The sequence below is a fragment of the Lissotriton helveticus genome, chromosome 5_1 (assembly GCF_964261635.1).
Source record: "Lissotriton helveticus chromosome 5_1, aLisHel1.1, whole genome shotgun sequence".
Lineage (NCBI taxonomy): Eukaryota > Metazoa > Chordata > Amphibia > Caudata > Salamandridae > Lissotriton > Lissotriton helveticus.
Window position 1 is genome coordinate 1,907,032,278 of NC_136065.1, and position 13,698 is coordinate 1,907,045,975.

The 13,698-nt window shown below is 44.0% G+C and overlaps 1 protein-coding gene across 1 annotated transcript in view; it reads left to right on the forward strand.

Moving 5' to 3' along the window:
* JUP (junction plakoglobin) overlaps positions 1-13,698 on the forward strand; it is a 187,164-nt gene that overhangs the window by 138,168 nt on the left and 35,298 nt on the right. Inside the window, exons 5-12 of the mRNA XM_078645450.1 lie at positions 1,551-1,752; positions 2,220-2,364; positions 4,210-4,313; positions 4,509-4,847; positions 5,294-5,449; positions 10,256-10,375; positions 11,552-11,702; positions 12,231-12,352. Of these exons, the coding sequence (XP_078501576.1) occupies positions 1,551-1,752; positions 2,220-2,364; positions 4,210-4,313; positions 4,509-4,847; positions 5,294-5,449; positions 10,256-10,375; positions 11,552-11,702; positions 12,231-12,352 (1,339 nt within the window). The remainder of the gene's footprint in view (positions 1-1,550; positions 1,753-2,219; positions 2,365-4,209; positions 4,314-4,508; positions 4,848-5,293; positions 5,450-10,255; positions 10,376-11,551; positions 11,703-12,230; positions 12,353-13,698) is intronic.

Here is a 13,698-nt window from a genome sequence, read left to right on the forward strand (position 1 = left end):
CTAGTAGTCTCTATCAGATATACGAGTTGCTTACCTTCGGTAACGATGTATCTCGTAGAGACGATTCTAGCCGCAGATTCCTTCACGGCCCGCCCTTCCGCCCCGTTCTGCGAGGACCTTTGGCTTGGTCTTCTGCACTCTCCTGGTGGGTGGCTATGTCTTCTTTGAGTGAATTCTCTCTTCTTTTGACAGGATGGTTTGTCTTGTTCTTGTTCCTTTCCTCCTCTTTGGCACTTTGTAGGATGGATCTGTGGGTACTCCTGTGCCCCTCTGCTCTGGTTGTTCCAGGATTGGGGCTTGCCTTTACTCTTGGCCCTCCCCTCCCTCCCGTTATTAAGGGTCCTGGCCCCTCTGCTAATCTCTTGGTTGGAGTCATCTGGCCGTGCCTTGCCCTTGTTCATTTGGGGGGTTGTCACACTCTGTGCTGGAGTTGCCTTGGAGGTTGTCGTTCCCGGTTTGTCTTGAAACTGGTGCCCCTTGGTTGAGGTCATAGTATGACGTTTTGCATATGTTCCTTGTCTCGTGGGGGAACTGGCTACATGCTGGCAGGGTGCCTGCTCAGGGCTAATAATAAAGCCATTTTTAAAGCGCCTGGCTGCACTAAAAATAGTGTCCCTGCGCTAGAATGCTACTACTTCTCAAGAGACAGAAAGTGGGAGAGAGTGAAGCGGGGGTCGGAGGGAGGGGGGAGAAATTAGGTGACTGGAAACAGATGAGTTTTGAGTTTGGCACGGAATCTAGTTTCTGAAGGTTCCATTCGAAGATCAAGTGGAAGTTCATTCCAGTGTTTAGGGGCCAAGTGTCTGAAGGAATGGCCACCCATCTTGACTCTGCGGGTGCGTGGGAGTTTGAACAGCATAGCACAGGCTGTGCTCAGCATAGCACAGGCTGTGCTCTGTTTCTTCTTTCCCTGCCTTTGGGTACTGCATTGTTGGTACTGCTCCTTATGGTGGTGTTCGTCACCATTCCTTTTTCCACTTTTTCTGCTCTTTGCACACTGTTCACATGCTCCCCCAGTTTGTCTGATGGCTCCGCGTTGTGGCGCGGAAAAGTTCTCAGAAGAAAACTGACGTAGGCGTGCCGGGTTGGGACTTATGCGACCTTGCTGACATCACGTACACGGGCGACGCCTGGGCGGAGTCGCGTGAGGCAGAGTTTCACTGTAAAAGGGATGTCTGTCTTCCTGTGCTTTAATGTCATCCAGTAAAGCCTCTTTGTTTTAATCACGAGGTAGCCACTATATTATATTGAACATCCCAAATAGGTGCATATTTAGACAGTGGGGGAAGGTTTAGCTACTCAGTTTATTAAGTTACATTTGTCTACAGTTGACACAATTGATATGTCCTCCAGACTAGCCATTGGCCCCTTTATTGAATCTTTATTTCACTTCATCTATCATTTTAAGCTCCTGTGGCTGTTTTATCATGCACCACTTTTATAATAATTGTATAGTGCAGCTGTGTTTTTACTCGTGATGATCTCTGTAGAATGTTGGTAAGCAAGTATTGGAGCACATTTCTAATTTAAGCTGGGTGCTTTGCTTTCAGTTCCCCCGTGGAGTCGGTGCTTTTCTACGCAATCACCACTCTCCACAACTTGCTGCTGCACCAAGAAGGAGCCAAGATGGCCGTACGCTTAGCTGACGGCCTCCAGAAGATGGTTCCATTGCTGAACAAAAACAATCCCAAATTCCTAGCGATTACCACAGATTGTCTCCAGCTGCTTGCCTATGGAAACCAAGAGAGCAAGGTAGGAGGAACACGGTGGTGGCCTGAAGCTTTTTCACCTCTTCCAAGTTATTGTTTTTTTTTTGTTTTGTGGTGTCTGTTTTGTTTGGTTGTTTTCATTATTTTAGTTGGACTGTGGGTTTGTGATCATGTGCATTTTGTAACTAGAAAATTAGGCGATCATTTTAGTCGTGTAGCCATTTGAAGATAAAAAATTAACGAAACTTTACTGATTCATGTTAGCAAGTAGAAGTTTGCGGTATTCTGTGGAATGCAGTGCTGCATACAATGTTGGCAGCACGAGTGCAATAGTACTACATTTTGGTGTTGTATTTGGTCTTCTAGAAGTATTCTGACCTTCCCATCTACATGCATTTTGCTATGGTTTATCGCATTGTTTAAAAATTGTAACTCCTTTTATTGTAATTTTACATCATGGCTGTTCAAAATGCTCTCATCTGTATTTTTTTTTGTTTTTTTACCCCTCAGCTGATTATTTTGGCCAATGGAGGACCTCAAGCTCTTGTGCAAATTATGCGAAACTACAACTACGAGAAGCTGCTGTGGACTACTAGCCGTGTGCTGAAAGTCTTGTCTGTTTGTCCTAGCAATAAGCCGGCTATTGTAGAGGCTGGTGAGTAGGCATGGGCCTTGAATGACACTGCAATGTATCATTTAACCCTCTTATACTCCTGTGACCTTTTAAATGGTGGTAGTTGAGTTCTAAACTTTTGAAAAGTACATGGGTAATAATACTGCATACTGCAGGACGAGTGTCCAGGTGAGATTATTTTTAATATTCCCGCATTCCATAATGGTCTCAGCCCACTCGCCTCCTTTTACCTCCACTTTGCATGGGCTCAATATTGGTCAATCAAAAATGGTAGGACCAAAGTTCGACAACAGGCAGATGGAAGAAGAAGGGAGAATGAGAATGATCAAAGAGGTGTTGGTGAGGGATGATCATGATTCTCATTTGTAGAGTGATGTAGGCGTCTGACAGTGCCCAGCCTTCTGAGAGAGCAGGATTATGTGTGAGTTCTACCAACTGTCTGCCTGTAAGCGTCCTTCCTATTCTGCACGTCATGCTTCAGATTGCCTTCATTTCTAAAAGATAAAAAATATTAAATTTTACTTTCATTTGTTACATCGTTTTTTTAAATGGTTTAATGTATGTTGGGTTCTGCGACTTTTGAAATTTATAGTTGTAGGAGGTCAGACAGCGGGGAAGTCCTAATTCTACTGAGTTTCTTTGGAGTCTGCAAAAGACAAGTTGTCAAGCAGCTATGAGAGATTGAAGTTAGATCATGCTTACTTGGTAAAGGACTATGGACCTATTAATGTGAGAAACCCCATCTGGATTGTAGTGTCTTTTAATTGTTTCTGGCACCAGAAGTGCAGGCATTCAAAACTCTAATCTCATTCAGGTGCGGTTCGGGGTGTGTTTTCGCACGCGGGGGGAGGGGGGGCATTGGGGGAATATGAAATGATTAGAAAACTCACCTGACCGGTCCCACATGGCCTTCTCTTCTGAACAGGCATGCTCCCTCCCCTCCTGTAAGCCGCCACAACGCTGCGATGGCAGCGTTGTGGTTGTTGCGGAGTCCCGAACAGCGCCCAGCCGGGCACCTGTAAGGAGGCCATTTTCTCTATGTAAAGTAAAGTCCACATTTGTAAAGCGCACAATCACCCGTAAGGGTCTCTAGGCGCTGGGGGCCGTCGGGAAGATTAAGCGAGCTATTGCCCAGAGTCACATGGTGCTGGGCTAACCTGACGCCGGAGCCGGGGATCGAACCGTGGTCCCCAGATTCCAGCGTCAGTCGTCCTGGCCGCGGCGCCACAACTCATAGAGAAAATGTAGTGCGCGCATAAAAGCTTTGGTCTGCCCCAGGGACGACCAAACAGTCAGGGTACTCCGACCCGGACCACCCCTAACCAGGCATATCCTCCCGCCCCAATAAGGCATATCCTCCCGCCCTCAATCGGGCATACCCCTGCCTTCTGCTTTCTCGCAGCGCGAGAAGCAGAGCATAAAATGTATTTAAAATACCATTTTATTTGCTGCTTCTCGCACTGCAAGAAAGCAGTGGGGTGGCGCTCCTTCACACTAATGGAGGAGCCGCCCCTGATCACATTGCAAATTGATGCTGCCAGTAAGGCAGGATCAGCATGCTTTAGCTCCACTTTAATTTCCTCTTTTTATGAACAGCCTTCCACATTCCAGGTCATTTTTATGACCCTAAATCAACACAGTTTCAAGATAAAGTTCGTTACCTTTTGGTATCCCACAGACTTCTTTCAGGTTGATTTTTTGATCATGCAGCTTGAATGAAGGCGGGATGAGGATTGTCAGTTAAAAAAAAAAATGAGTAGTGGCTTTGGACAATTAACAGGCCGTGGCTTCTGGCAGTGGTGTCTGAGCCGTGACACTAATTACAAAGGTCTGATGTTGGATTGATGGTGCTGTTCTAATTGACAGGTGGAATGCAGGCTCTGGGAAAGCATCTAACTAGCTCCAGCCCAAGACTTGTACAAAACTGCCTCTGGACCTTGAGAAATCTTTCTGATGTGGCCACCAAGCAGGTGAGGTCATTTCTCTACTATTTAAATGATGAATGTTCATAATGCAATATATTGCGCAACCACCCAAAAGAATTATTTTTGCCTTCTACTTGCGGGCCGTCTGAGCAATGCTCATGTTAAAGACCTAGGGAAATCTAAAAGCTGGGCGTCCTTAACACTTTGTTCTTTCTTGTCCTTTTTCTCGTACATAATTAGGAGGGCCTAGATAATGTTCTGAAAATCCTAGTCAGCCAGCTGAGCTCTGATGACGTCAATGTACTCACTTGTGCCACTGGTACACTCTCCAACCTGACCTGCAACAACAGTAAGAACAAGACCCTGGTGACTCAGAGCAATGGCGTGGAAGCCCTGATCCATACCATCTTGAGAGCGAGTGACAAGGAGGACATCACGGAGCCCGCAGTCTGCGCATTGCGGCACCTCACCAGCCGACACCCGGAGGCAGAGGTTGCTCAGAACTCTGTGCGTCTGCACTATGGCATCCCTGCCATAGTCAAGCTGTTGAACCAACCATATCAGTGGCCGCTAGTGAAGGTAAAGGCTGAAAGGGCTATTGTACCTAGTTGTTTGCGCCACGTGCCACAGTGTACTTTAATTGACCTATATAACTGGAACTCTTTGCCCCTTGATCGTCGCCTTGCCTCTGACCTCATTTCAGAAAAGGTTGAAAACTTGGCTATTTCCCCTGTAAGGGGGATGATTGGAGCACTTTATAAATACAGTAAATAAATAATTTGTGTTTTGATTGAAGGTGATGCCTTCAGCGACATAGGCCAAATTGGAGGCTGCTGTTTCCGCATTCCATTGCACTGGTTAAGTGAACTGACTATCAATCTTTCTTCTGTTAAGACGTTATGAAGGGAATGTTAAGTCCTTTGTTTCTGGCAAGAAACATTTCATATAAAAAAAACTTGCGTTCATACACTATATTATGCAACACTTTACTGCAGTGTTTAATTTCTCTCCTTTTAATATTTTAGGCTACTATTGGTCTGATACGCAATCTAGCACTGTGCCCTGCCAATCACGCCCCTCTCCAAGAGGCTGGTGTTATCCCACGCCTTATCCAGCTGCTAGTAAAAGCTCACCAAGACGCTCAGCGACACGCAGCTGCCGGCACACAACAAACTCACACAGTAAGTGTCGAATCTTGCTAGGGTGGGGTAGGTGGACAACATAATGTACAGGAAACGCCTTGTGTGCAGCATTGAAAGGACTGCATGTGCTTCCTTCCTCCTGAGGAAATGAGAACTTTGACTATGTCAGTGTGTGAGCCTCCTGCTAGTGTGGTAACTGTGCATAGGGGTGGAGTAGGAGAGGCCCGGGGATTTAGGGGGTAAAAAACACTTCCAGATAGTTTTTAATGTGAACTTTGTGGAAAGTGCCAGCATGTTTAACCAGGAACACAAAGCAAAACTAAGTGGCCTTTAAAGAGTCTGCTGATCACATCACAAAAACATGGTCTGGCCAAGCTCTTCGTGGGAGCAGGGCCTTTTCCTATTTTGAGATCCTTATACATACATGTTTTGAGAAACACCTTTTCAGAGGAAGAAAGCAAAGTGAGGGTATAGTCTAAAGAAAAATCTCTTAAGGGGCCAAATTTTGTGTTATTTACAAAAGTTGTATGCATATCACAGCATTCATATGATAATCCTTAAAGTGAAATATTCTTATGACAGGCTTGTCAGGACATTAATTTGCTTAGATAGATGTGTAGCAAAGATTAGTGTAGTGATGCATGTTGAATATTCTGTCCATAAAATCAAGCCACTGAAATGGACTGGAAATATCTATTAGTCATTACTGAAAGATGCAAGGTGGTAAAATGTTTTGCCTGGTGATTGAATATTCAGTATTTTCACAATGTGAAAATACTTTATGCTTCCCCTTCTGAGGGACGCTTTGGGGTTATTTGTATAGGGACATAAAATTGCTATATGTTACCAGGAAGCCTATGCTGCGGGTGATTCAGTCACTTCTGCTAATTCTGCCTTCATGGTGGCATACTTGGGTCATGGGTGGCTTTGAACAGTGACGTTTCCCGCAGCCTCGGTCTTCTTCAAGCTTACATTACCTCATGTGCTGCACTGCGCTTGCATTTATCGCGCTATTGTTTTTAAATTACCTTTTATGTCTCCTTCGTTGTTTTCTGTTAAACACAGTTAGTCCCCTGATTTTAAAACGTCACCGCCGCATTGCTGCATATTAAGTGTGCCCTTCACCGCTATTGGAGCGGGCCGGACCCTCGCGCTACTATTTTGGCGGGCGCCATCTTGGGTGGGTGCTAGGGAGCGCTAACATTCGCTGCGCTCTAGCAGTCAGGTGGACTAGCTAGAGCCCTATATTTATTAGTGGAAATGACGCGCAGCGTGTGCGTGCAGCGTGTAAGCCGTCGCTACGCCGGAGTCACGCCAGAGTCCAGCCCGTCTGCGCTGAGGACGGGCTGGACTGCGGGACCCTTAGGTCGGACATAGTGGAGCACGGTGTATTGAAATACTCTTTACAGGATATTTTACGCCTTCGTCCTATTACTGCACCATGCTTCCATAGATTAATTCCCGAGGACCTCCCCGTGTTCAAGGGATGTGGGTGCTACAAGATCGACCCGGCCGGCGTGAACTCCGCCTCTCCCGTCCCCCGGGAGCCTCGCTCGCCAGTATCTCCTAGTGAACTGAGTGTAAAGTGCTTGCTTCTTAATGCACGCTCACTCATTAAAAACAACATTGTTTTTAAGGAGCTTGTTTTGGAGAAGAATCCGACATGGGTTTTCATTACGGAAACGTGGGCCAAGGACTCCTCGGGTCCAGACCTCATTGAAGCAGTCCCTGATGGGTACTGCTTGACTCGGCAGGACAGAGTAGGCCGGGTCGGTGGTGGATTAGCCATCCTGCATAGGGACAGCTTTCAATGTCATACTATGCCTCTATCTGACCCCAAGGATGCCATCCAGGTGTTGTATTTTTCATTACATGACGCCCATATCTCTCCATTTAATGGGATCCTGGTCTATCGTCCACCCGGTCCAAGAGTAGACTTAGCATTTTTATTCTTCCCTCATCCCATCTGTAGATATAGGGGCCAATTGCGATATCTGATGGACCAGAGTCCGTCCAGCACAGTTCCTAGAACTGAACGACGTACAGTTGTCCGTTCCAGCCCAGGAATTAGGATGTGTCTGAACCCTGTTTGGTCGCAATCCTATTCTTTGCTATGAGAGCATGCAGGCCGAACGGAATGCATGCTCCCAAAGCAAAATGCTACGGTGCAGTTCATCCCTGCACCCCAAGGCGCCTGCCACCAGGTGCGGGGATCAACAGGGGGTCCCCCTAGATGTTCTGTAGGCGGCCTTGCACCCATGGAGGCCCTTCAGGGGGCCCCAAAGGCTGTTCTCCACTGCCTTTTTGTGCCAGCCTTTCTGCAGCGGAGAACTGCCATTGTAATTCCTCGGCCAGAAAGAGCTGGCCGGGGTATTACTGTGGGCCTTCCAACAAGCCCGTCGTAAGCCGTTCGGAATACTGATTCAGATTCCCTTCTGACCGAGCCCATTGAAATTGCTTTGGTCAGAAGGGAATCCGAATCGGTGATTACGTTGTGGGCAGGAGGGCTCTGACAGACGGTCATAGCCCTTCCTGCCCGCATCTTAATCTGGACCCATAGCGTTTCAGGGGTGTGGAATATGATAAAATACCAACTTGTCCATTAGACGGGTTGTTTCATAAATCTACTCGTCCTGTAATAAAATCCACTTGTCCCTTTTGGTGTCATACAGTGCGGTGAAAAGTTATGGCTGCAATGTCATTCTATAAGAGCTCTGATAATAGCCTTTCTGATTATGACAGCGCTCATACTACAGTAGGGCTTGAATACTAGTAGTTCCCTTATATTGCCACCTTTCCACAGATCTACATACTGGGACTGGAGGTAGCAGTAAGCAATTGTTCCCTATGGTTGGAATTTCCTTTGGAGCCTGTGCAAACCTATTAACTTGCATGCTTATTGGGTTTTCATCAGCTTGTCTCTGATATTTTCCATACAGAGAAAGGTTGGAAATTTACTCCTGGCCAGGGCAGAAGTAAAACGTCTTCCAGGGTTTGGGGGAAAATGTAGTTGGTGAAAATGTGAACTTTCTACCACTCAACAGATTTTCACATGAGCAAATCTACACGTGCATATTTGCTTGTGCTAAAATGCCGTTCAGATATTTTCTAGGAGTGCGATTTCATTACATACTTCAGTAAGTTCTTGTGAATTCATGACAGCTGTAAATTTGCACTTATGCAAGAACATATAACCTGGGTGCCCTTTGTGACTTTCTTTAAGAATTTGGCCCATATTTAGGTCTGGCATTAACCAAGACCTTTTTGTTTTTATTAAAATGTCTCTTTACTGGCTGGCTTCTCTGTGAGTGACAGCATTCTGCTCTTTCACAAGGAGCATATCTGCAGCAAAGTAGTTTTATTCAGTGCCAGAAACTACTATGGTAATGTGTAGGTTTTGAGACCAAAAATATTTTTGCTTTTGCCAATGTCTGTTCTAATCATGAGGGCCCGGCAGCTCCCACAACAATAACGTTTTACAAAAACCATGTCGAAACATGCCATGCATTGACAAAACCAAAAGGCTCACAACCAATGTCCTACCTATTGGCTTTGCCAATGCGTGTTTCTTAAAATTTTGTTGACTTCCTAGATTGATTTTTCCATTATGAATATGTTTTGGAAATACTAGCATTCATCAACACATTTGACTAAATAATACATCAAAGAAATGGTACCTTTTAAGTTCACAATAGTTTAGACTTTTTTTTTTCCCCCAGTTGCCTTTTTTTTTAATGAAGATTTTATTTTGAAAACAAAGGATCATCAATCTTGCTTTCAAGATTTTTAATATATTTGCATCTAATCTGAGGGCATCCTGGAAGTATTTTACATAGCCTCAGCATCGTGTTAAAATTTGCAAACGTTTGTACACATTTTTATACTGTAACCACTGTCAGTAGTGCAGTCTGAACTTAAAACGTTTACTTAGAGCGCTCACCCTAATAATAAAGGCTTTGAATTAATGAACCTTAAATACAAGTTTTAACAGCATTAACCTATGGACACAAATATTACCTTAACGCCAGATGGTGCCCTTCCCTGATCCATAATTTGGTACTCTAATCTGGCAGCCAAAGGGTCTTTGCTGCAGGGGGTTGGCCCTACTTGTCCCAAGACGGTGATGGATCAAGCCCTGATCTTTTGACTGGGTAGGAGTGTTCGGCTTAATTCAGATACTCTGTCCATCACCACCCCCCTTTTTGAATCGTTTTTAGCCACCACAAGTGTGGAAGGGTATGCTCAGATGTGAGTCCCTTGCTCACTGCACCATCAGGATTCAAGCAAGCCGGGCCGAAGACGGCTGTAATGCCAGAAACCGGTCCCCGGAAGCTTGTTTCCTTCCCGGTAAAGAATTGGCTTGGTAGTTTGGTCTGCCCTGTTCCCATGATGCACTGGGCCAGGGACAGACTAATTTGCATATAGCCAGGTTCTGAGCTGGGATGGTGCAGTGAGCTAAAAACGGTGATGGATCAAGCCCTGATCTTTTGACTGGGTAGGAGTGTTCTGCTTAATTCAGATACTCTATCACCACCCCCCCCTTTTTGAATCGTTCTTGTCCCAAGGACAAAATAAATATGAGAACATGTTCTCCTTGACCCCAAGCAATATGTCCTGGGCATCGGGTTATAGGAATTCCACATCCCTGTGTTTTCAGTGGCAGCATTAGCTTATCTGTCTAAGGAATAGGATGTGGTGTTGTAGGTCTGTTATGATTGGCCCTTCCTATTGAGCCTTTATAAACTGTTTGTGAATTTGGTCCTTAAACACTCTTAAAACAAGATCCTTCTATGACTTTGAGACTTTTGAATAATTAGTATTGTTTATTGCCTTTTCTTAATATAGGATGGTGTTAAAATGGAAGAGATAGTGGAAGGATGCACAGGAGCCCTCCACATTCTTGCACGTGACCCAATGAACAGAATGGACATCCACAGGCATAACACCATACCTCTGTTTGTACAGGTAAGACCAGGCCCCATTTGCTCCACAATCTAGTGTCCTGTTTCATGGCTGATGCTTTGAAGTGGCTGTAACTGAGCGATCTTTGCTTGCCATCTGTAAGGTTTGTGCATGCTGTTGGTGGGAATCATTTGCATCAGTCCCATTTGAAGACCAAAGGTTTTGTCACGACTATGTTGCATCACTATTCTGACCTTCTAGTAGAGCTAAAGGGCATAGCTGATCACATCTTTCAGGCCTACATGCTTTTTATACTCTGGGACAATTCAAATTTGTAGCGTAGTTTCTGTCACCTGTAATCATGCATTCAGTGTATAGCATGCCTTCGCATCAGTCAAAATGCTACCCTCGTTTCATTGTGTCTTAGTCTTTCACTATTTAATAGTATGTCTTTGCATATTTTCTGTTCTTTTGGGAGTTGAACATTGGATCTACAAGCTCTATTAGATGTCTAATATGTTACCTGATGAAGCCTAGTTTTTGATGGTTTTCCTCAAGTAGTATCAGTTTCTGGTTAACACTCAATCATGCTTGGAAAAGCAAGATTGAGACTTAACAATTGGCTCACACTACTGCACTTTAATTTCAGTCCCAAAGTTTAATGTAGCTGTTTTCCAGTTGCAAACTAATGCTGCTGCCACAAGCGCAGAAACGTAAATAATTTCGAAATGGGTAGCTCACAATAGATCCCAGTCAAATAGATCTCAGTGGTCCTTGAGTTGGCACACAACTTCTTTATTGATTAATTACTTATGTTTCTTTAAAACAGTCGGGTTTCCTTTCCTGAAGTTATTTAGGGCAACAATTTTATAAGATAATCTATTTCTGCGAACATAATTGTATTAGTTGGGTTAAAAGTTTCAGAAGCATTGCTCTGGTCTTGTGTATTATCAGTTTTTCATACAGCTTAAACACTGCATGGTGCTAGTATTTGGTAGGAAGAAGAGACCAAATGCTGAAACCATGCACTGCAGGATTAGTTTAGGTTTATATTTACAATATGTGAGGTTTTCTTGCAGTGACTTTAGATCTTTGTCAAACCATCTAGAAGTGTCATTTACGTTATCTACTGCGGCTTCTCTCAACAGAAATGCCTAAATGTATAGATTTTTATTAAAATCACGCAAAATAAGAATTTTAATATATTGACCCCGTTTTCGTTGCATATCTTTTCTGTAGCTCCTGTACTCCCCAGTGGAGAACATCCAGCGTGTGGCTGCTGGGGTCCTATGTGAACTGGCTCAGGATAAGGAGTTGGCTGACTCAATCGACGCCGAAGGAGCCTCCGCCCCGCTCATGGAACTGCTGCACTCCAGGAATGAAGGCACAGGTGAGCTGCAGACATCCTTCCATGCTGTGATGGGAATGACAGTAACTCACGCAAGCCGTTTTGAATCTTAACATTCGAAATTACATTTAACCAAACACCAACAAAACAGACCCTATAAAACAATGGTTCTTCTAGTCCAAAAGTTGTTCTTCACAGAACCAGTCTAAGGGTCACCCTGTTATAGAATGTGCTACAGTGTACAAACCATTGTGGTTAGTGGTATAAATTGTGCGTAATGTCACTTATTGGTGGTGGGCGTAAGTATTAGTTGTTTGTGGGCTACTAGATGTAAGACATGTATAGTACTAACCATGCTTGTCACTGAAAATGACAGCGTCTGAGACTTGGTGACATTGTTGCTTTCCTCGGTGTGATTTTTTTTAAATTTTTTTTTTATGGATCTGTTCTCGCACTACATGATCTGTCATGATGATTATTTACCACAGACTAAAGTATTGAAACATTCATTCAGTTTATGACTGCTTTTCACTGACCATCGATCACGATTTGCCTTCCTTGTGTCCACAGCCACCTATGCAGCAGCTGTCTTGTTCCGTATCTCTGAGGATAAAAATCCAGACTACAGGAAACGTGTGTCTGTGGAACTGACCAACGCCATCCTGAGACAGGACCCTGCAGCGTGGGAAGCTGTAAGTGATTTGGCCTTGTCGCTCCGGCAATTGGTTGATTGTGCGACTGTCGAATTAGCAGAGCAGAGTTCTAACATAAGCTTCCCTTTTTGTTTGTCAGGTTCTGCGAAAGGCATGATCTTCATGTGCCATAGTTTCACATTTATAAACATTGCCAGCATTTAGAATAGAACTGTTTCACTGTAAAACTCTATATAACTCTATATAAATTGGAAGTTAAAATTGTTTATGCATGTTTGAGGTAAAAGTCAAATTATCCCGAGATTACACCCTGGCATGCAGTGCATCTTTTATCCATGTGTTGAGTCTCCTTACTCTAGGCAGCACTTTTAGGTCTCGCCTAACAGACCGGTTTAAGCGGTCTGTAGGCAAAAGACTCTCGTGGCTGCACCAAAAAGTACTAGACTTTGAGCTCGCCCATTACTTGCCATTGGGTTGGTTTTGTAGTCCTCATTTCTTTGCTTCTAATTTGATGGCTTGGCATCCTCTTCTGGTATTTGTACCTTACCTTGATGAGTATAGGCTATTTACCATCCTTTTGACTTCTTTCCTTCAATTGCTGACAGTTAGTAAATTACTTTTTTCTTTTTAATCAAACACTAAATGAGTCCACGTGTGTTCTTGCTTTCTCTCCTGTGCTGCTTTCCTACCACTCAAATACCAGCTCCACCCACTCCCCTATTGCTCCCCTACCACTCGTGGTTCTACAAAAAAGATCTATACCATTTCATTCTGTAGGTGCCTGCATGTATGAGGATTTATTTTTCCTTTGCTTCGCAAACCAGGCAAGTCGTTTTGGTTTTACCAGTGCTTGGCCTCACTGGAGCATGTTGTCAGTAAACGTGTTTTTAAATCGTACAAACTAGAATGTAGGCAATTTACATACCACACAGTTTATTAGAAAAATAAAGTTGCCACTGTGTGCTGCATTTTTGTACGTCGCTCCCTGCTTCTTGGATGCAATACTCCTGCATTGGAATATTTATAGCTTCACATGCTCTTCTAGTTTTCTCCAGCATTAGCCTAGTATTTCTCAAATAGATTATTTTTTTTACTTAACAACAACCCGAATAGTTCTTAGGAAGTCTTTAACAAGCGTGTCTTTAATCTTTATTGTTGCCATTTTATAATGTTTCACCACACTTATTGTTGCTCTCTGTTTTCACAAGAGTTGATCAAAAGTTAAACCTCTCGCATGATTTATTTCCCCCCCTTTTTTTTTTTTTTGCAGAGTTTTATATAGCGCGAACTAGAACCGAATCAGTTATCAGAGCGCTTTACATAGCACCAGTTACGTTACATGAGGACACACTTTCATTTTAGGCACGGGGAGATTAAGTGATTTG